Genomic DNA, 22,587 nt, shown 5'->3' with positions numbered 1-22,587 from the left:
ATTTCATGCTCTTTATTGCAGCTTGTAAAACAGTGGTTGATTCCCCCCCCAAAAAACCTCGGGCTTTTATATACATTATTTACACAATGAGCGTAGCTGTCAAGCTTTCCCTTTTCTCGCGAGGAAGCCTATTCAGCATAAGGGAATTTCCCTTTAAAAAAAGGGAGAACTTGACAGCTATGACAATGAGTCCCATCTGATTGGCTGATTCTGCTTCCCTCCTGGAGCCTGATTGGTCTTCTCCTGCAGGCCAATCAGTTGTCTAGGATCCTACCTGTCTATTGTTCTAGGACAGGCATCCCCAAACTGCGACCCTCCAGATGTTTTGGGCTACAACTCCCATGATCCCTAGCTCCCTAGCTAACAGGACCAGTGGTCGGGGAAGATGGGAATTGTAGTCCAAAACATCTGGAGGGCCGAAGTTTGGGGGGTGCCTGTTCTACCGGTAGGATCCAAGCTTAGTACATAACAGTAGGGCAGGGCTTACCTCCCCCCCCCAAAAAAAATATTTTATTCAAGTTGGCATCTCTGGAACCAAGAATGAAGTTGGCTTTGCGTACGTTCCTATATCTGTATTACATACAGCACCAAAGTTGGTTACTAAGAGTTCCCAGTGCAAAAGACTGAAAGGGAACAACTTTATGCCCCTGATCACCAAAGTAAGCTTTCGAAAGTATTTCCTCCATTGCAAAGTTTGCCAGGTCCACTGGCCCATCTCGACCCTGAAACCCCGTTGGTGATTTCTCGAAAACATGTTTTCTCTCCAGCTCTGCACCTGCCCAGGGAGCCAAGCAGAGAACCCACGAGGTTGCAGACAGAAAACTTCTTCCCCCATATAATTATCAAAATCATAGTGGTGTATTCCTCTACTCACACCAAATCTTGTGGGATTCCCCCTGAGACCAATAATCTAAACTTCAGAATCAAGGAGAAAATGAGTCAACATCTTGTAAGAAGAAGAATGATGCCACAAATGCTTCTCAAAATATTAAGCATCACTGAGAGACTGGCCTGAGGTTCAGGGCAGGCAGGGACTGTGGAGGTGGGAAGCTTTTTGTCGCTAGCTTTAGCTCTAAATCCGTGGCTAGAGCCCAGGTGGGCCACTGAAGTCACTGTTTGTCACGGTGACTGCTAGGATGATATCACTTTTGCTGCTAGTGCTGCTGCTTTTGCCCGAGGCCGTCTGTGGGACTCAGGCGAGGAAATGCTCTGGGAATCTGATGCGGCTTCGAAATGAACCAGTGAATTATTACAAGCCGGGGGACCATCTCATTTGTGGGATCATCTCACCCAAAACTGCTTTATTTAAACCATACAACTTCTCTCAGCCCCCGTTAACCATGATTAACGAGTAAGTAACTGCATACCACCTGATTGCTGGGGGGAAAACATCAAATCAGTTAGCTGTTCATAACTTTCATGAGTTAGTGTCCCAGATGTGGCTCACCTTATGTATTGAGAGTGAGGAGACAGAGGTTCTCTCAGAGAGATTTATTTTTGTTTTTGTTTTTTTGTTAATGATATATGCAACCTTAGAGTCATAGAGTCATAGACTCATAGAGTTGGAAGAGACCACAAGGGCCATCCAGTCCGACCCCCTGCCAAGCAGGAAACACCATCAAAGCATTCTTGACATATGCCTGTCAAGCCTCTGCTTAAAGACCTCCAAAGAAGGAGACTCCCCCACACTCCTTGGTTGCAAATTCCACTGCCGAACAGCTCTTACTGTCAGGAAGTTCTTCCTAATGTTTAGGTGGAAGCTTCTTTCTTGTAGTTTGAATCCATTGCTCCGTGTCCACTTCTCTGGAGCAGCAGAAAACAACCTTTCTCCCCCCTCTATATGACATCCTTTTATATATTTGAACATGGCTATCATATCACCCCTTAACCTTCTCTTCTCCAGGCTAAACATACCCAGCTCCCTAAGCCGTTCCTCATAAGGCATCGTTTCCAGGCCTTTGACCATTTTGGTTGCCCTCCTCTGGACACGTTCCAGCTTGTCAGTATCCTTCATGAACTGTGGTGCCCAGAACTGGAAACAGTACTCCAGGTGAGGTCTGACCAGAGCAGAATACAGTGGTACTATTACTTCCCTTGATCTAGATGCTATACTCCTATCGATGCAGCCCAGAATTGCATCTAGCAATCTATACCCTGCTAAGGAGAAGGCACTGCAGACTGAAGATTTCTTCTCTAGTGCCAAGCATAAACCCACCACATCCTTAAGACACCCCCCTCACTGCTGTGGCTGTCAGTGAATTTCACTGACAGAAGGGAGATGCAGGGAAATGGCTCAAGAAGTCTTTAAGGCCATCTGGGGGTTTCCTTCAGCTAAGGACTCCATTGCCCATAACAAAGGGTGAAAGTTACATTACTCTTTGGTCAGCCACTTAGAAGTAAATCCCAATAAGCAAACTGGAGGTCACTCCCAGTTAAGTGGAACCCGGGAAATCTATAACATCCTTTGATCAGCTTCCAAGCATATCGCAAACTTCTGAAATAAATTTGGTTCTGTTCTTTGAAAGCTGCGGACCTTCTATCCCAAACTATAAACTCTCCAATGTTTTTGGGAAGTGGCAAATTAATATCCAACTTGCAACCAGGGCCTTCTTTGGAGGTCTTTAAGCGGAGGCTTGACAGCCATATGTCAGGAATGCTTTGATGGTGTTTCCTGCCCTTGTGGTATCTTTCAACTCTATGATTCTATGATTCTGTATTTGTCCCCCAATAAAACATAGGAACAATTATTTGAGGATGCACTGCTTCGAGGCGCATTGTAAGGGGGAGGGCTTATAGGGAACAGCCCCCCCTCATCAGGTCGAGTTCCTCTCAGAGCAGCAAGTCCAGTAGCGGATCAGATTACAGGAATCAGGAAGTAGAGAGAGGGGGGGAAGAGGCTCTGACAGCATGAGAGAGCCTCAACACCGAGTAGGGAAGGAAGCAGCTGGGGAGGAAATGACAGGAGAGCAGTCATAAGGATGGCCCTCCCCCCCCCCCCGGACGCCTGAATTGAGGCGCACGGCACCCCATAGGGCGAGAGGGAGGCGCTTTGGGGTTCCCAAGCTGTTATGTTGGGCGCGAAACAGAAAGAACCCATTGCGAGGTTCTGACTCGGACTAAGCAGATATGTTTTCCAGACTCTTTGCACTGTAAATAAGATGCACAATAAAAACACCTTCAAGACAAGCAAGTGTGGAGCGTCGTTACTCAAGAGTAGCCACAAGCAGCCTGTCACAACTGCTGTATTTAATGCTTTGCAGTATCTCAGAACAGAAGTACTGGCACATCCTGTCTTTTTTGCTTGCTGTTCAGGAGATTAATCTGGATCCTTCAATTCTACCCAACACCACTTTGGGCTACAACCTCTTTGAAACCTATTTCGATGGCAGAGTGGTTTCCAATGCAATGCTAGATGGATATTGTGGTGGGGAAAGCAATATTCCAAACTACAACTGTGGAAGACGCAAGAACCTCTTGGCTGTTATTGAAGGGGCTGGATCGGACATTTCTACCCATGTTTCTAGCATGTCGGGCATCTTCAAAATCCCACAAGTAGGTAGGGACTAGGATGGTCACCAATCAGGGAAGCTACAGTGGTGGATTTCCTGCATTGGAGGGACCTCTGAGCTCCCCTTCGACTCTAGGACTCTCCATTTTTGGATTCTCCTAAAATCTATATATATATATATAAATGTAAAAGGTCCATGTTTGTGTTTTATGGCCTTTCTCCGCAACCGCTTGACTGATTGCGTTCAAATTTGGACACAACGTCACATGCTACCGTAATATCCGATGGTTTGCGTACCGTTTGTGTAGACAGATGTCAAACCTACGGCAGGTAAAGCAGGTAAAACCCACTGTTTCCGAACACAAAACTCAGACAGCCGGGGATTCTGGGAGCACAGGAGATGTTGCACAACAGCGGCCTCTAGTGGCGACTACACTGGTACTGCAGGTAGGAAATTTTCTCTCTCCACAACATCTCAGCTCGGCTTTGCAGACTAGGCCGAGTAGAGGTGGGGGCTCTCCTGGGTGGGAGATGAGGGGAGGAGGGGGCGGGAAAGGTCATGGCTTGGGAGAGGGTGGGGCCAATCACAGGGATGAGCCACAGCAATGCGTGGCGGGCCAGCTAGTGATTTATAATAGCCTGATAGAAACACCCTGAAGCTGGTTTAGCCTATAAGTCCATCTAGTCTAGCATCCCATTTTCAGCCAAGCAGAAGCCACTTCTGGGAAGTCTGCAAGTGCAGTCTGAGTGAAAAAGCCACTTTTCCCACTTTTGATTCCCAACAACTGGCTTTCAAGACCATGGTGCCTTCAACAGTGGAGGGAGAACATGGCCCTTGCGGCTAGTAATCATGGATAGCCTTCTCCTCGTCAAGTCAGTCCCTTTTTTTGCTTGTTATTAACATATATCTGATATTCTTCCTTTCCTCGCTAGGTCAGTTATGGCTTTGCTCTTACTGATAAAACTCACTTCCCTTTTGCCTACCAAATGGTTCCCAAAGAAGAAATTCAGTACTGGGGGATTGTCAAGTTGCTCCTGCATTTCAGATGGACATGGATTGGCCTTTTTGCTCCAGACAATGACAGTGGAGAAAGGTTCTTAAGTTCCTTAACACCTATGATGATCAGCAGTGGAATCTGTGTTGCCTTCTCAGAAAAAATACAGCAAAGGACTCTGTATCAAATTTCAATACTGAGTGAGCCACCTGTTACGCGGAGAAAAGTCAATGTATTTGTCTACTATGGGGACGCTTCCAATAGATTTGACCCAATCATCATGGTACAAAGGATACTTAAGAAGGTACAAACTTGGGGGAAAGTCTGGATCACAACAGCTTTTCAGGACATCAACATGAACTTATCTTATGGTATTAATACCTTCATGTATATCCACGGTTCTTTGTCTTTCATAATGAAGACTAGAAAATGGACAAAATATGACTACTATAAGCCACGGTCTGGCATAACACTACAGTTCTGGGATGAATCATTTCATTGTTTATGTTCGGAGGCTGTATTGCCCATGAAAGGTTGGATAAGATGCACAGAGAAAGAGAAACTGAAGGTTCTTCCCCAAGAGGAGGTTGAAAGGGCCCTGTCACAAGACAGCTACACTACTTACAGCAGTGTCAAAGCCGTGGCACTTGCCTTAAATTCTGCCTATTCTTCCAGATCCAAGCAGGTGTTGATGATGGGTAGAGGGGACAGGTTGGGACTTGAACGACTGCAGCCATGGCAGGTATTCCTCCCCACCCCTTGAATCCTGGTCCTGCACCCAGAATCCAATCCAATCCAATTGCCTCACCCGTGCCAGCATTTCCAAGGGATATCTAAATTGTATTTCTCCTATGCTATTTGGCTTGCCTTGGTGACATCGGAAGACATTCCATGGTTCAGTCATCATTCTCTAGTGATAAATTAAGAATGCAACTCAGCTTTCCCCCAATTCTCCACACACACCCCTACTTCCCTAAACTTCCTCTTCTGTTTTTTTTTGGGGGGGGTATCTTGTTAATTTTGATGATCTGATATGTTGGAATATGATAAAAATGTAAAATCCAATAAAACTATATATATATATATATATATATATATATATATATATATATATATATATATATATATATATTGTAAAGAATGCAGCTCAGCTGTGACTGTCAAAAGCCAACAACATTATTCCTGTGAGTCCAGAAGTGCACTAGCCCTAATTTGGAGGAGACCAGAGTGAAAAGTGAAAAGAGATCAAGTATCCAATAGACTTCCATGTTTTCTCAGTTATGTTTTTTCTCCTGTCAGTTCAGCTCCACCCTTTCTTAAGAAACATCCAGTTGTTTAACACCTCCAGGAGCGGATTGTATTCGGATGAGAATGGAGAGCTGGCAGCTGACTATGATATTGTGAACTGGGTGCTGTTTCCCAATAAGTCTCAAGGCAGAGTGAAAGTCGGGAGCTTAGAGAGACAGGCAGCCTCACATTTAAAGCTCACCATTAACACAGAAGCCATTGTGTGGCCCTTGCAGTTTAAAGAGGTAAATGAATTTTTTATGTGCTTCTTTCCCGCTGAGATTTATTAAACCCAAATTATTTACAGGGTTTATCTATAATAATAATAATAATAATAATAATAATAATAATAATAATAATAATTTATTATTTATACCCCGCCCATCTGGCTGGGTTTCCCCAGCCACTCTGGGCAGCTTACAACAGAAAAATGAAATAAAACAATTAAACATTAAAAGCCTCCCTAAACAGGACTGCCTTCAGATGTCTTCTACAAGTCTGGTAGCTGTTTTTCTCATTGACATCTGATGGGGGGGCATTCCACAGGGCAGGCGCCACCACCGAGAAGGCCCTCTATATGATGCTGTAAATTATTTTATTTTATTCATATGCAGACTATAATCTAGGCCTCACCTGCCCCACCCAAATTCGCACCATAAACTCTACAGTGTTGGGGAAATTGATTTGAACTGGAAAATTTGGTAATTTCCCACCAAGCTGGAGCTCAAACTGCATGCTGGAGTGGGGTTGGGTCCCATACACTGTCCCCAACCTAGTTTCCCCATGAGTCACTTTAAAGCCCTTTTTAAAAGCATTTTAAATTTGTGAAAATAAACAAGGGCAAATAATGGGTTTTTTTGTGAGAGTGAATAGTATTACAGTGGTATCTCTGGTTAAGAACTTAATTCATTCCGGAGGTCCGTTCTTAATCTGAAACTGTTCTTAACCTGAGATACCGCTTTAGCTAATGGGGCCTCCTGCTGCCGCCGCGCCGCTGCCACACGATTTCTGTTCTCATCCTGAAGCAAAGTCCTTAACCTGAGGTACTACTTCCGGGTTAGCAGAGTCTGTAAACTGAAGTGTCTGTAACCCGAGGTACTACTGTAACTCTATATGATATAAATCTGCAAGATCCCAGTGGCATCCTGATTTGATTGGTGATGAAAAATGCTGTAACAATAACCAATAACATGCATCCCTGACCATCCTTGTTTAACATTTTTAATGAAGTTTCCATGCTCCGACATCCAGACATTTTTCTGCATAAAGTCATCAATCACCCTCTGGCTCAGTGCCCTCTACCCAGTGCCAATAAAAACTGCACAGATTCCCTTTTCTTAACACCTGTTTCCTGTCCTATCAGGCCTCTGATATTTCCTTCATCCTTTGCTCTGCCATTGTTGGAGCAGCAAAAGTTGTTTCTAAACTAGATACCGTACTTGTGCATCAGCAGTATTTACCTGGGGGGGGGGTTTAGGGTCCCTCCACACCTCATGGCTCAATTCCACATCTCTAACCCTTTCCCCTTGATGCTCCTTCGCTTAATTGCCAGATTGTGCCTTGTGCCAGGTGTACTGAAAGCTGTCGCCCTGGATATGCCAAGGTAGTTCAAGAAGGACAACCGGTTTGCTGCTATGCTTGTGCACTGTGTGCTGAAGGGACAATCTCCACTCAAGAAGGTGGGTGACGTAGAGGGGAAGGGCATTCCTTGGGAGAATATGAAGAGATTTACTCAGAGATCTAAGAGGCCAGCATGTTGAAAACCATCAGAAAATACAGGGAATAAAGAGAAGGGGGATTAGAGAGGGAATTTGCTATATAAACAAAATGTAAATGTAAAAAGGCACAAGGAGAATAATAGAATCAGAGTTAGAAGGGACCCCGAGTCCAAACCCCTGCAACTAAAGGAAGCTCAACTAAAGCATCCATGGCAGATGGCCATCCAACCTCTGCTTGAAAACCTTTAAGGAAGGGGAGCCCACAAACTTCCAAGAGAGTTCGTTCCACAGTTGAACTGTACTTTCAAGCGTATATATTTTGGAATGTAGCAGAACACGTAATATTATGGTTCTAAGCTTCATGTTAGGACTACTGAACGCTCTCCTCTTCCTTTCAGATGCAGACTATTGCACCACATGTCCAGAAGATCAGCACCCAAACGAGCACCAAAATCAATGTGTCCCCAAGGTTATCACCTTTCTTGCCTATGAAGAACCTTTGGGGATCACATTGGCTTCCTTTGCCCTATTCCTCTCCTTAACCATGGGCTTTGTTTTCGCCATCTTTGTTAGATACATGGAAACTCCCATAGTCAAAGCCAATAACCGAGACCTCTCCTATATCCTCCTCTTCTCCCTTCTGCTTTCCTTTTTGTCCTCCTTCCTCTTCATCGGCCGCCCAAGGAAAGCGACCTGCCTTCTCCGTCAAACAGCCTTCAGCATCATCTTCTCTGTTGCTGTTTCTTCTATGTTGGCAAAAACCATCACGGTGGTGCTGGCCTTCCTGGCTACAAAGCCAGGGAACAAGGTTAGAAGATGGCTTGGGAAAAGTCTGGCCAACTCCATTGTCATTGCCTGCTCTAGTGTCCAAGTTCTCATCTGCACCATCTGGCTGGGGACCTCTACCCCATTCCCAGTCTCTGACATGCACTCCCAGCCTACAGAGATTATCCTGCAATGTAATGAAGGGTCTGCTGCCATGTTTTATGGTTCCCTCAGCTATATGGGCTTCCTGGCTGCCATCTGCTTCACAGTGGCTTTCCTAGCCAGGAAACTGCCTGGGTCCTTCAATGAAGCCAAGCTGATCACCTTCAGCATGCTGGTCTTCTGCAGTGTTTGGGTGTCTTTTGTTCCTACCTACCTGAGTACAAAGGGCAAATACATGGTAGCTGTGCAGGTCTTCTCCATCTTGGCCTCCAGTGCTGGGCTTCTGGGCTGCATCTTCATTCCCAAGTGCTACATTATTGTGCTGAGAGCTGATCTGAATACGAAGGAGCATGTCACAATGAAATCGAAGTGAGACATCTTATTTAAGATATCTTTATTTTCATTGTCCCCTTGCGGGAACAACGAAATTACTCTTCTTCTTTTTAAGATTGAAGAGATTATTTTTTGATGTTCGTGTTAGCTGCCCTTTTTAGCAAGCAGTTCTCTTAAGTTGAGATGCCACAAACTGGACCTGAGGCCTTTATTCACCATTAAATTATGATGTTAACTAAATGAAGCCTCTTATTCTCAAAATTTCCAGTTATGCGGATAGATTTGACTTTAAAATATTTCTTTCTTAAACCCTGTTCAGCTGATGGGCTGTCGATGAAATGTGTGGGGTCAGGCCACTGTCTAATTTACTCGTCACAAGCATGTCAGAAGATAGATGCTCCTTTTTCCCTGGTGGGGGAGGGAGAAACTGGACAGAAGTAGCTTGGCAGCGAATTTGAAAGGGAATCCCTTAATCAGAGGAAGAGTGGAGAGATGAGGACTTACAGCCTTAAGTGATGATACTGAGCATTAAACAGCTCAGGATCACAATACTTCATGGACCACTCTCTCCTATGAACCTATCTGGACCCAGAGATCATCATCTGAAGCCCTTCTTCGTGTGGCTCCTCCAGGAAAGGTCCAGAGCAGGCATCCCCAAACTTTGGCCCTTAAGATGTTTTGGACTACAATTCCCATCATCCCTGACCACTCGTCCTGTTAGCTAGGGATCATGGGAGTTGTAGGCAAAAACATCTGGAGGGCTGCAGTTTGGGGATGCCTGGTCCAGAGGGTGGCAACAAGAGAACAGGCCTTTTCTGTGATGGCTCCTTATTTGTGGAATACCCTCCCCAGGGAGGTTCGGCTGGTGCCTTCATTATTTATAATTTAGGTGGGGCCTACAGGGGGGTCTGAAGGAGGACTTTGAAGGCCCATTTAGGGCCTACAGGGGAGTCAGAAGGGGGACTCTGAGGGCCCATTTCACAGACTAAGCCACAGGGGGCCTACAGGGGAGTCTGAAGGGGGACTCTGGGGGGCACATTTAAGAGACTAAGCCACAGTGGGGCCTACAGGGGAGTCTGAAGGGGGACTTTGAGGGCCCATTTAAGAGACTAAGCCACAGTGGGGCCTATAGGGGAGTCTGAAGGGGGACTCTGAGGGCCCATTTCACATACAAAACCGCAGTGGGGCCTACAGGGGAGTCTGAAGGGGGACTTTGAGGGCCCATTTAAGAGACTAAGCCACAGTGGGGCCTACAGGGGACTCTGAGGGCCCATTTAAGAGACTAAGCCACAGTGGGGCCTATAGGGGAGTCTGAAGGGGGACTCTGAGGGCCCATTTAAGAGACTAAGCCACAGTGGGGCCTACAGGGGACTCTGAAGGGGGACTCTGAGGGACCATATAAGAGACTCAGCCAAAGTGGGGCCTACAGGGGACTCTGAAGGGGGACTTTGAGGGCCCATTTCACAAACTAAGCCACAGTGGGGCTTACAGGGGAGTCTTGATTATTGCACCTTATACTGGATTTTTAATACTTCGACCATGAGATGTTGTAAACATTTGTAAACATTTTTAATCCCGTTGTATATGTAAAGGTTGTTGGTGCATATACATTTAAATATTTGCTCTTCACAGTTGTTTACCTTTTCATTGTTTTGCATTTCAAAGACTAAGCCACAGCATCGCGTGGCAGGGCCAGCTAGTATATCTATAAATCAAAAGAATAGATGAGGGGCTCAAAATTACCTTGGGCATATAAGGAGGTGCTTTCAGTCTTTCTGTGTCTTCATGCAATTATAACAGTGGGAGTGATGCTGCTATTCCTATACAGTGGTACCTCTACTTACGAATTTAATGCGTTCCGAACACACAAGTCGAAAAAATTTGCAAGTCGAATCCCATAGGAATGCATTGGGAGAAAAAAAATTGTAAGTAGAAGCAACCCTATCTAGAAAAAATCCTATCTAAACCGCATCCAAGATGGCGGACGGAGCTCCGTTCGTAAGTAGAAACATTCGTAAATAGAGGTACCACTGTAGAAACATTTCCAACTCCCTCCCCCAAACACCAAAACCAGCTCACTCTCAGTCCGTCCTCATTCAGAAGCAACACTCCAGACTCACACACTCCCCCTCCCTATCGAACAGTACATTCAATATTATATTATGCTTACTATTGTGAAATGTTACCCTCATTACTTTAAAAACATGTCTAGACAATGTTACATACAAACAACAGAAGCTCACATACGCTGCATGCCTTTAAGATGGAATTCCTGTCACTTACGTGAAGGAAAGTGTCCATTCAGAGAGAAAGAGGTTCTACACTTTAAAAAGCGTTCCATAATAACCAAAGCAGAATCTGCAATCCTTCTATTTAAACCATTTCCCTTCTTTGAGTTAATTCATGGCTTGTAGAGTTTCCACTCCTAGAGCTCTTACCCCTCAGAGTCTTTAGGGGATTTGTAAGACTTCCACTACAACTGAACCTCTATCCACTTCCCTAACACTTATATGGTTTCTCCCCAGTATGAATTTGTTGATGTTTTGTAAGACTTCCACTCTGACTGAAGCTCTTTCCACACTCCATACATTTATAAGGTTTCTCCCCTGTGTGTGTTCGATGATGTGAATTCAGTTGCCCACCCATACAGAAGCTCTTTCCACACTGCATACATGTAAATGGTTTCTCCCCAGTGTGAGTCCGTTGATGAATTCTAAGATGTCCACTCCTACTGAAGCTCTTTCCACACTCCATGCATTTAAATGGTTTATCCCCCGTGTGAGTTCGTTGATGAATTCTAAGATGTCCACTCCTACTGAAGCTCTTTCCACACTCCATACATTTAAATGGTCTCTCCCCAGTGTGAGTCCGTTGATGAATTCTTAGTGCTCCACTATAAGGGAAGTTCTTTCCACACTCCATACATTTAAATGGTTTCTCCCCAGTGTGAGTCCGTTGATGAATTCTTAGTGTTCCATTCTCCGTGAAGCTCTTTCCACACTCCATGCATTTAAATGGTTTATCCCCCGTGTGAGTTCGTTGATGAATTCTAAGATGTCCACTCCTACTGAAGCTCTTTCCACACTCCATACATTTAAATGGTTTCTCCCCAGTGTGAGTCCGTTGATGATTTCTTAGTGCTCCACTATAAGTGAAGTTCTTTCCACACTCCATACATTTAAATGGTTTCTCTCTTGTGTGAGTCCGTTGATGAATTCTTAGTGTTCCACTCTGACTGAAGCTCGTTCCACACTCCATGCATTTAAATGGTTTATCCCCCGTGTGAGTCCGTTGATGAATTCTAAGTTTTCCACCCTCTGTGAAGCCCTTTCCACATTCCATGCATTTAAATGGTTTCTCTCCTGTGTGAGTCTGTTGATGAATTCTAAGATTTCCACTCTGACTGAAGCTCGTTCCACACTCCATGCATTTAAATGGTTTATCCCCCGTGTGAGTTCGTTGATGAATTCTAAGATGTCCACTCTGACTGAAGCTCTTTCCACACTCCATGCATTGAAATGGTTTCTCCCCCGTGTGAGTCCGTTGATGAATTCTAAGGTGTCCACTCTGACTGAAGCTCTTTCCGCACTCCATGCATTTAAATGGTTTTTTAACAGCTTCTTCATTATTTGCATTGAAATGCCCCCCCAGATTTCTGACGGCCTTCTCCATTGTCGCCTTTGGAGGGTGAAGGGGGGAGGAAATCCTATTTGTTTTCTAGGAAGAAAACAAAGGAATATTACACACATCAATCAACATCTGCTCTTATTATAACATCTCATACATTCTCTCCTGCCCTCCATATGTTCCAGATTTTTAAGAAAGGCAAATGAAATAATGTTAAATAATTGTAATGCATCATCAGCCTTTCATAACCCTTAATCAGCGTTAAGGAAGCAGCATTATCTTAGAAGACGCTTGAACTGTGGAGTTTACTTTTTATTTAAAAAAGTGGTTTCTCATAGGAAAGGGGGCTGCTCTATGTCCATGAACCTGCCCACTATTCATCAGGGTCCTAAGTTAAATTAATACAATTTTGTGCACTGGAAGCAACATTAGTGCTTCTAGAAGCAAGAGAAGTCTTGGAAGCTACAGTAGTACCTCAGGTTATGAACTTAATTCGTTCTGGAGGTCCGTTCTTAACCTGAAATCATTCTTAATCTGAGGTACCACTTTAGCTAATGGAGCCTCCCGCTGCCGCCGCCACACAATTTCTATTCTGAAGAACCTTCTACCTGGGAGGAGATGCCAACTGCAGAAGCCTCTCTTTGGAGGAAGGCCACACAGAAGGAGATGTTGTACTTCATCAGAAGAAGACCTGGACCCTTTCTGACCTACCTCCCGGTAAGAAGGCCATACGAAGGAAGTGGGTGTTTCAGATTAAGAAAGGGGCAGAAGAGGAAGTGCAGCGCAAGGCTTTTCTCAACGCTATGGGGAAGATTATGATGAAGTCTTTGCGCCAGACTCCGCCCATGTGCTGGAGGGAATGGTGGACAATACCATCAGCTCCGCTTCAACGGTGTTTTTCGGTGACTGTCTTGGGAGTAAGCAGCCTCCCTTACCCCTCCCGGGATGACGGGAGGGGCCGCTGGCCCGCAGATGCCCCTTAACCCACCCGGACCCTGCGGGGGTGGGGTGGGGTCTGGGCTGAGCACCCATTGGAGTGCACTCCTGGAAGCCACCCAACAGGAACATGGGTCCCATTACTTGTAATTTTAATTAGAGGAAAGTTTTGGGCATGCCTCAGATGATGAGTGAAAATTTATTGCTTATGGACACAGCCCTGAGTAGCAGAGAAAACTATTTGAATTACGGCCACTGAGAGATAAGAGGGAACATCGCAGGAAAGGAATGAAGATGGATTATCTGGAGAATCCGAGACGCCTTACAGGGAAGTGCAACCTTTTTTGTTTTTTCTTATATAATATATCAAATACCTTTCCTGGACGGAACATCGGACTTGATCTAGAGCAGCAGGAAAATAGAAAGGATAAACTGTGTGGACATGGAATATAAACAAATATGAAAATGGAGGAATTATATATATCTTGACAATTTTGCAAAAACCTCCCTTAAAATCCTGGTCCTGGTTGAGATGCTTCAAGATTTGAGACTTTAATGAGGATTTAAGATCTGTGTCGCAGTTCGTAATTAAGAGAAGATGGCTCTGGAATGGAATGCAGCTAAAGGCGGGGAAGAAGCCAATCGGTATTTCAAGAGGAGTGATAATATTTGACTGGCTGAATCTCCGCTGGAAAAGCTGCAATTCTATTTTTGGAGGAGCCATGGAGTGGAATTTGGACATAATCTGAAGTTTTTCTAATGAGTAATTTATTGCCTCATTAGAGCTTTGCCAAAACATTACAACAGTCCAAGCACGCTTCCTTATCTGTGCCACTCCTGGCAAAGAAATGCAGAATTTTCTCCTTCACAGCGGAAGGTATGTTGACCACAGAGGGCAACACACAAATAAATCACAGAGGACTATTCTTTCCTCTAAGCTAAAGTCTTTTATTTACACATTATAAATCCTGGCGAGCGGCGAGCAGATTGCAAAAACGAAACCTAATTACAGCACACAGAGAACAAAGAGAACAGATTCCCGTATGTAACATGTAACGTAATCCCCCCCTGCTCCCTCCTCCCAGTGGCCAGACGTCACACAGCAAGCTGCTTAACCCTTTAGCTGCTAGCTCTGATACTCCTCACACATAATTTATGATTTAAATGGTATTAGGGGCCAGCGAACAGAGGGAGTTTAAAGACAAAGTCCACACAGAGACAGAAAATATTTGGATAACATCCGGCTTGCAACATAGACTCAGAGGCCAAAAAAAGGATTGTAGATTTGGAAAATACGTGAAGTTTATATCAGAGGCTGTTTAATAAGGGACAAATTTTAAAAAGCAATTGGTATTAGTGATTAGCAGGGAGCTCTGGAAATCTGAGGCATGGGAGTCCGAAAAATTAAATATAATTGGCTATAATTGGAATGTTTTCTTTAATTGGAATTGTATAATTAATTTGGATGTCTAATATAAAATGTAATTGGGAATCATTTCAATGTGATTTGATGTGTTTTAATTGGAAAATTTAATAAAAATAATTTTGAAGTCTTTGCGCCAACTGTGAGGTACAGCAGCGTAAGAATGCTTTTGAGCATTGCAGCCGCCAAGCAAATGGAAATGAGGCACATTGACATTGCAAGTGCCTTTCTTCAGGGTGAAATTTCAGAGGTTTTATGAAACCACATGAGGGACATTTAGTGAGCAAACTGCAAAAGGGACTTCATGGACTTGATGCTAGAGCCTGGAATCAGAAATGGACCATTTATTTTTCATACATTTTAGCTTTTGCTGATGACTCGATTCTTGCCACAGCAAATGAGACTATGCACAGATTGTGAAACACCTAAGTAAAGAAGTTGAGGTCAAGGAACTGGGAAAGATCCAGAACTACCTCGGAATCCAAGTTGAAAGAAAAGAAGATGGGTCATTTATTCCAAATCAACGGCAAAAGATCCTTATCCAGAATTTGCAAATGCAAGATGCACTCCCAGTTGCAACGCCCATGGCTACTGACTTCTTAAAGAATCAGCAGGATTTGAAACCATTACCTGACAACATAGAATACAGGTCAGCAATTGGTAGACTTTTGTATCTTGGTACCACTTGGAAACCTGACTTAGTTAATGCTGTGGGAATTATTAGCAGGAAGGTAAATGCCCCCCCCCCTGAACAGGACTGTGTGGGTGTGAAAAGGGGGGTACGGTATTTGAAGGGCACAATGAATAGTAAATGGAGGTTGCCAGATGTTAGTAATCCTGAAAAGTTTGGGTATATTGATGCATATTGGGCCAGATGTACCACTGACTACAAATCCACAGGTGGATATGTATTTATGTTTGAGGAGGGATTCAATAAATAAATAAAAATAGCAATTGTAGTAATAATTACACAGGTGGGGGGGGGGGACCATTAGCAATCTTTCCAATCCCTTAAATCCCACAGGCATGAGAACTGATACAGTGGCAATAATGGAAACCTGGTAGAATGGAGAGGAGTTGGGCACAGGTATCTCTGGGTAGGAACCCTTTAGATGCTTCTCCCCAGAAACACGGGCATGTGGGTGAGACTGTAGTTGCCAAGACAGAAGCCTCAAAGGGCGGAAAGAATAAAGTGGGCTTCCTCCCTTTCCTCTCTCCCCCCCCCATGGTTAGATTCCCTATAAGAGCCCCCAGCGCCCCAAGCAGGAGCTGACCTGGGACTTCTGGCAGGGCAAGGACTGAGCTTCAAGGGAGGAGAGGGTGGGTGGATCAGGCCTCCTGTTCAGGGATCTCTCCGTGGTCTACTCAAAGGAGATTCCTGGGCAGGAGGGAGAAGTCAAGGCAGGCAGCCCCCAAGTCTCTCTCTCTCTCTCTCTTTCCCCACCTCCTGCCAATGCTGGCTTCGATTCCACCTCCATGGATGCTTCCCTCCCTCCCTCCCTCTGCCCCCCAACTTCCTCTGCCCTCCACCGACCCCCCAGTCTGCCCTTCGCCCAGAGGTTTCCCTGGCCGGCTCCCCCTTCGCCCTGCCCACCAATTCTCTCCCAATCTAGCCTACCTCTCCATGGACCTTTTGAGGCCCTAATCTCTCTGAGTTCTAAAAAAGGTCAGCAACTTTGGTCTGCCCTTATGCATCTTCACTTCATTAAATCTGGCTCTCTTTGACAAAAGTTTGCCCCCCCCACCCGCTCTAGACAAGAGGGACCCACCAAGCCTTGCCCCAGAGATGCCTGCCAGGGGGAACCCAGAACATGCAGAGGGATGCGGAATGGAGGCCTCGCTTCAAGTCCCAGCCCTGCTTGGGGATGGGGGTCCTGGCGGGGGGGGGGGGAGCAGGGGAGCTGAGCACCTCTTGACAGCTGAGCATCTCCTTGCGCTGCAAAGGAGACCTTGCAATGCAAACCCTGCCGGTGCTCCCTCTGCAGAAAGGCCCCCCTGAACCCCCATAGTAAAAGGCAGGAAGGCTGATTTCTTTTGGGGGGAGGGGCTTGCAATGAGAACCCTGCGAATGGAGGGTCCCCGATCTGCAGCAGGATTGCATGGATCGGGGCCTGTTCAGATAGCGCCCAGGAAGGGAGTTGTTCTTGGGGGGTGGGTCTCTGCCCCCTTTCCTCCCTCCCTCCCCCCACAGCTCTATCTCTTTGTCCTCCCTGCTCCCCCCTCCCTTGCTCGCTCTTCTCTTCCCATTTCCTTTCCCTCTGGGGGAGGGACTCCTTTATCCCAGCAGGGCCTGAATCAGCCCCTCCCCCGCTCGACTGATCCACAGAAAGGAGAGGGAGGGGGAAATCCCTTACTTGCCTTTCATTCCCCCCCCCCCGCCCCAAATCCTGACCTCCCTTCCCAACAGTCCTGTTTGCAGATTCGGGGGGGGGGGGAGGAAAAGCGCATCTTTATCTCTCTCCCGCCCCCCACAATATATATAGATATATATATATCTATATATATATATATATTTTGCACCTCTTATATATATATATTTTGCACCTCAATATATATATATTTTGCACCTCTTTTTCCTCCTCCTTTGCAGACCTGCTCCTCTTCCGGGAATGTGGATGGAGGCCCCCTCCTATCCTTCCTGCCTCTCTAGGAAGCGGAGCTCACTGACCCTTGGGGAGGAATGAGTGACGCCCCCCTCCCTCCCAGAAGACACAAATTCTCCTCCTTTCAAACAAGCTCTGAATATCCTGTTTCTTTCCTGATAATCTCCCAGGTTCGATCCCTGGAGGCGGCAGGGAAAGAGACCCCCCCCACCTCCCAAAAAGTCCTTAATCTCTTTTCATCCCTTCCCAGGAGGGGGATCCGGTCATTTCCCCACCCATTTCCCAACGTGGGGGAGGCAGGGCTGTGACGTATGGTGTCCCCGTTACAACAGCCCTGCAGAGTAGACCGGAGTTGGGATGCGGGTTTGGGGCTTGGAAAAGTGACTTACGACAACCCTAAATGGTGTTCTCCCTCGCCATTATATCTATCATCTATCTATCTATCTATCTATCTATCTATCTATCTATCTATCTATCTATCTATCTATCTCTTCTATCCGCTTATTTTATGTGAGCTGCTTGGAAGACAGCTTTGGTTCAAAGGCAAGATTGAAATACAATGGTTTTCCCTGTTCGCAACAAAGAGATATTCCACCACCCTCCTCTCCTTGGGCTGGCGATCTCCAGATCCAGGGCTCTCCCCCTTCATTTCCCCTTCTCCCCACTGCCCCTTTGAAGAGCCATAGCATCACAGAATATGATAACTAGAAGGAGCTGAAGAGTCATAGGAACATAGAGTTGGAAGAGACCACAAGGGCCAACCAGTCCAACCCCCTGCCAAGCAGGAAACACCATCAAAGCATTCTTGACATATGCCTGTCAAGCCTCTGCTTAAAGACCTCCAAAGGAGGAGACTCCACCACACTCCTTGGCAGCAAATTCCACTGTCGAACAACTCTTAATGTCAGGAAGTTCTTCCTAATGTTGAGGTGGAATCTTCTTTCTTGTAGTTTGAATCCATTGCTCCGTGTCCGCTTCTCTGGGGCAGCAGAAAACAACCTTTCACCCTCCTCTATATGACATCCTTTTATATATTTGAACATGGCTATCACATCCCCCCTTAACCTTCTCTTCTCCAGGCTAAACATACCCAGCTCCCTAAGCCGTTCCTCATAAGGCATCGTTTCCAGGCCTTTGACCATTTTGGTTGCCCTCTTCTGGACACGTTCCAGCTTGTCAGTATCTTTCTTGAACTGTGGTGCCCAGAACTGGACACAGTACTCCAGCTGAGGTCTGACCAGAGCAGAATACAGTGGTACTATTACTTTCCTTGATCTAGATGCTATACTCCTATTGATGCAGCCCAGAATTGCATTGGCTTTTTTAGCTGCTGCATCACACTGTTGTCTCATGTCAAGTTTGTGGTCTACCAGGACTCCTAGATCCCCTCGGAACTGTTGTCTTTCAGGATCCCCCACGAATCTAAGCCACATTACTGTAATGTAAACATTTATCCCAAGAAAATAAGGATGTTTTAAAGGGTAGAGGTAAAGGGCCCCTGGCCATTAGGTCCAGTCGTGGACGACTCTGGGGTTGCAGCGCTCATCTCGCTTTACTGGCCGAGGGAGCTGGCGTACAGCTTCCAGGTCATGTGGCCAGCATGACTAAGCCACTTCTGGTGAACCAGAGCAAAGCAATGGATTCAAACCACTGACCTTCCGATTGGCAAGCCCTATGCTCAGTGGTTTAGACCACAGTGCAACCCACGTCCCATTAAAGGGTAAAGGTAAAGGGCCCCCTGACCATTTATCCCAATAAATATCCCAAAATAGGATGTCCTATTTCATTACTACTCCTCCTCGGTGCGGGGCTGCCGAGGGGGGGAGAAGCGGAGCATCGGATGGCTTACTTTTCACCGGCTTACCATCACTGGCTTACCATCTCACCGCTTACTTTTTCCTGTAAATATCATTTGCAGTCGTTTACAGTCAACAGCTATCATCAGTCAATCACCCATTTCCACCACCCTTCTGAGTGATACCCCCTGCCCACCCTTTATATATAAGCGTCTGGGGACTTCTATTCCAGTGTATCTGAAGAAGCTCATACCAAAATAAAAAACCAGGTGCTGCTGGAAGGAAGTTTTTGATTTTGTTTCGCCTATGTCAGACCAATACGGCTACCTACCTGTAGTTAAAATACAGGTTAATACAATTTAATTTTTTAAAATGCAGCCTCATTTAAAAATGGCCCAAATCAAAACCATAAGAGAGGAAAACATAGGGGTCAGACTGAGTCCAGGCGGAACAGCTCCATCTTGCAGGTCCTGAAGAAAGATGTAAAATCCCGCAGGGCCCTGGTCTCCTGTGAGAGAGCGTTCCACCAAGTCGGGGCCAGGACTGAAAAGGCCCTGGTCCTAGTTGAGACCAATCTAAACACCTTATGGCTCGTGATCTCCAAAATGTTATTCTTTGTGGACCTTAAGATACACCGTGGGGCATACCAGGAGAGGCGGTCCTGTAGGTACGAGGGCTTTAAAGGTCAAAACCAGCACCTTAAATCTGATCCTGTACTCCACTGGAAGCCAGTGCAGCTGGTAAAACACTGGATGAATATGGTCCCGCAGCAGGGACCCCATAAGGAGCCTCGCTGCGTCATTCTGCACCCGCTGGAGTTTCTGGGGCAGCTTCAGGGGTAGCCCTGTGTAAAGTGAGTTACAATAATCAAGCCTGTAAGTGACCATCACATGGATCACTGTGGCCAGATCAGGGTGAGAGTGGTAAGGGACCAACTGTTTAATGTGGCGGAGATGGAAAAATGCCACCTTAGCTGTGGCTGCAACCTGTGCCTCCATGGAAAGGGAGGCATCGAAGGTTACACCCAAACTCTTGACAGAAGGCGCTGGCACTAATTGAGCCCCCGCAAGTGATGGGAGTTGGCCCCCCAACCCCATGTCGTCCCGACCCAGCCAGAGGACCTCTGTCTTCGAAGGACTTAACTTCAACCGGCTCCCACCTAGCCATCCAGCCACAGCTTCCAAACACCTGGTCAGTGTGTCCGGGGCCGAGGCAGGGCGGTTGTCCACCAGCAGATAAATCTGGGTGTCATCAGCATATTGATGACAACCCAGCCCAAAACTCTGGACAATCTGGGCAAGGGGATGCATAAAGATATTTAAAAGCATTGGGGGAAGGACTGTGCCCTGCGGGACTCCACACACCAAGGAGTCCCGCGGCCACAACTCCTTCCCTAGCGCCACCCTCTGTCCCCGACCTGAGATAAAGGGGCGCAGCCATTGTCGGACTGTGCCCTGAATCCCCACGTCGGCAAAGCGGTGGTCTAAAAGTTTGTGATCGACCATGTCGAAGGCTGCTGACAGAGCTAAAGGAATCAGCAGTCCCGACCCGCCTTGATCCAGCTGTCTACGGAGATAATATGTTAGGGCGACCAGAGCTGCCTCGGTCCCATAACCAGGGCGAAAGCCGGACTGAAATGGATCCAGAGCCGAAGTATCATCCAGACACCAACGCAGCTGATCGGCAACCGCTCTCTCAATTACCTTACCCAGGTAGGGAAGATTCAAAACCGGGCAATAATTGGAAAGATCTAAATAATAGGTGCTTTCAGTCTTTGTGTGTCTTCATGGTTCCATTATTGCAATCATAACAGTGGGAGTGATGCTGCTGCTCCTATAATATTAACTCTGCTTCCAAAGCAACACCTCCAGTCTCAGCTCCACTTTGGGCAACTCTCCATTCCCATATACAAACATTTCCAACTCCCTCCACCAAACACCAAAACCAGCTCACTCTCAGTCTGTCCTCATTCAGAAGCAACACTCCAGACTCACACACTCCCCCTCCCTATCTAAAAGTACACTAAATATTATATTACGCTTACTATTGTGAATTGTTACCTTGATTACTTTAAATACATGTCTAGACAATGTTGCATACAAACAACAAAAGCTCACATACGCTGCATGCATTTAAGATTCATTTCCTGTCAACTAGGAGAGAAACAGGTTCTACACTCTAATAACCAAAGTATATTCCACATTCCTTCTATTTAAACCATTTCTCTTCTTTTGATGGCCTGTAGAGTTTCCACTCTTAAAGCTCTTAACACTCCGAGTCTTTTGATGGTTTGAAGACATCCACTACAACGGAACCTCTATCTAATTCCCTAGCACTTCTATGGTTTCTCCCCTGTATGAGTTTGTTGATGTTTTGTAAGAAGTCCACTCTCTCTTTAAATAAAAATAAAAAAATAAAAATTTCCCAACTACAAACCAATTATATCATATCAATTATTTCAGATTATACAAATACATATCAATTAAACCAAATATTATGTTAAATCATAATTATTTTTATTTATTTATTTTTGGACTTCCCATGCTTCAAAGTCTGGGGATTCTGAGTAACGCTACTCCCTGCCATCCTAGTCCAAATTTCAAAATCTTATCATTATAATCCATTATAGTCCAGATCTTTCCCCAGCAATTCTTCTAGTTGTTATCATCCTCTTTTGTCGCAGCTTTTGAGATAGACATCAAGCGAGATTTAACACAAAATCATTCTTCCTGTGTGGGTTTTTTGTCCAGTCCAGCCTCCCCATAAATCCTCCTTTTACAAACTGGAGTGCTTCTCCGGCCGCTCCGACATTCAAGCACGAGCAGACGCCATCTTGAAGATCTCAGATATCGTATTCCAGCTTCTCCTCAAAAAGTCCACCGATTGCAGAAATGCAGCTTTTTCAGGCGGGGAACAGCCAAATAGAAATATTCACACTCTTCTTATAACAGATTTATGGCTCCCCCGCCCTTTAGCTGCTCTCTGCCTCCTGAATCTTCAATTAGGCAGCTCTTATCTTGTTCGAATTCAAAGTGCGTCACGGCTCATAAATCCACTTATAACTGTCCAGAAAGTATTTAAGCGAGATCCAGTGAAAATATAACCAGCTGGGGAGGTTTTGCTCTTGCATACTTAGCAGAACAGCTTCCAAAAATATACAGAATGTCAATCTTCTATTATAGAAACTCCAATAGCCAGACAGTTTATTTCCTAATTTCTTCTTTGTTCAAAATATTGAGGACCATCCATCCAGGGAAGGTGGTTAGTGCTTCTTAAGGTACAGAAAATAAAAAGTTTCACTTCTCTTTTCGTTCCGTCCAGATCATTCCCCCCCCCCTTGATGTGGTATTTCCTCGATTCTCTTATCACTCAGAAGCTGGAATTCCTGGCAGTATCTTCTCCCCAATCTTTTGAAGCATGTCCATGAATTTTAA

At 45.6% G+C, this 22,587-nt stretch overlaps 2 protein-coding genes across 2 annotated transcripts; one reads left to right on the top strand and one right to left on the bottom strand.

The window, feature by feature from the left end:
* Positions 1-1,022: 1,022 nt before the first annotated feature.
* LOC132591802 (vomeronasal type-2 receptor 26-like) lies at positions 1,023-8,808 on the top strand. Its single transcript, XM_060272241.2, has 6 exons — positions 1,023-1,351; positions 3,261-3,552; positions 4,442-5,245; positions 5,808-6,035; positions 7,343-7,469; positions 7,907-8,808. The coding sequence occupies exons 1-6, from the start codon at positions 1,137-1,139 to the stop codon at positions 8,806-8,808; spliced, it is 2,568 nt and encodes an 855-aa protein (XP_060128224.2). The 5' UTR covers positions 1,023-1,136.
* A 6-nt stretch (positions 8,809-8,814) lies between these two features.
* Positions 8,815-14,287, bottom strand: LOC118081376 (uncharacterized). The gene is made up of 2 exons (XM_088664159.1): positions 13,706-14,287; positions 8,815-12,485 (listed from the first exon to the last, which is right to left on the bottom strand). Exons 1-2 carry the CDS (start codon positions 13,721-13,723, stop codon positions 11,268-11,270), a joined length of 1,236 nt encoding a protein of 411 aa, XP_088520285.1. The 5' UTR covers positions 13,724-14,287; the 3' UTR covers positions 8,815-11,267.
* Between the last annotated feature and the right edge of the window lie 8,300 nt (positions 14,288-22,587).

The sequence above is a fragment of the Zootoca vivipara genome, chromosome 2 (genome assembly GCF_965207765.1).
Source record: "Zootoca vivipara chromosome 2, rZooViv2.hap1.1, whole genome shotgun sequence".
In the NCBI taxonomy this organism is placed as follows: Eukaryota; Metazoa; Chordata; class Lepidosauria; order Squamata; family Lacertidae; genus Zootoca; species Zootoca vivipara.
Note: the sequence above shows the minus strand (reverse complement) of the source record. Positions and strands in the feature narration are given on the sequence as shown.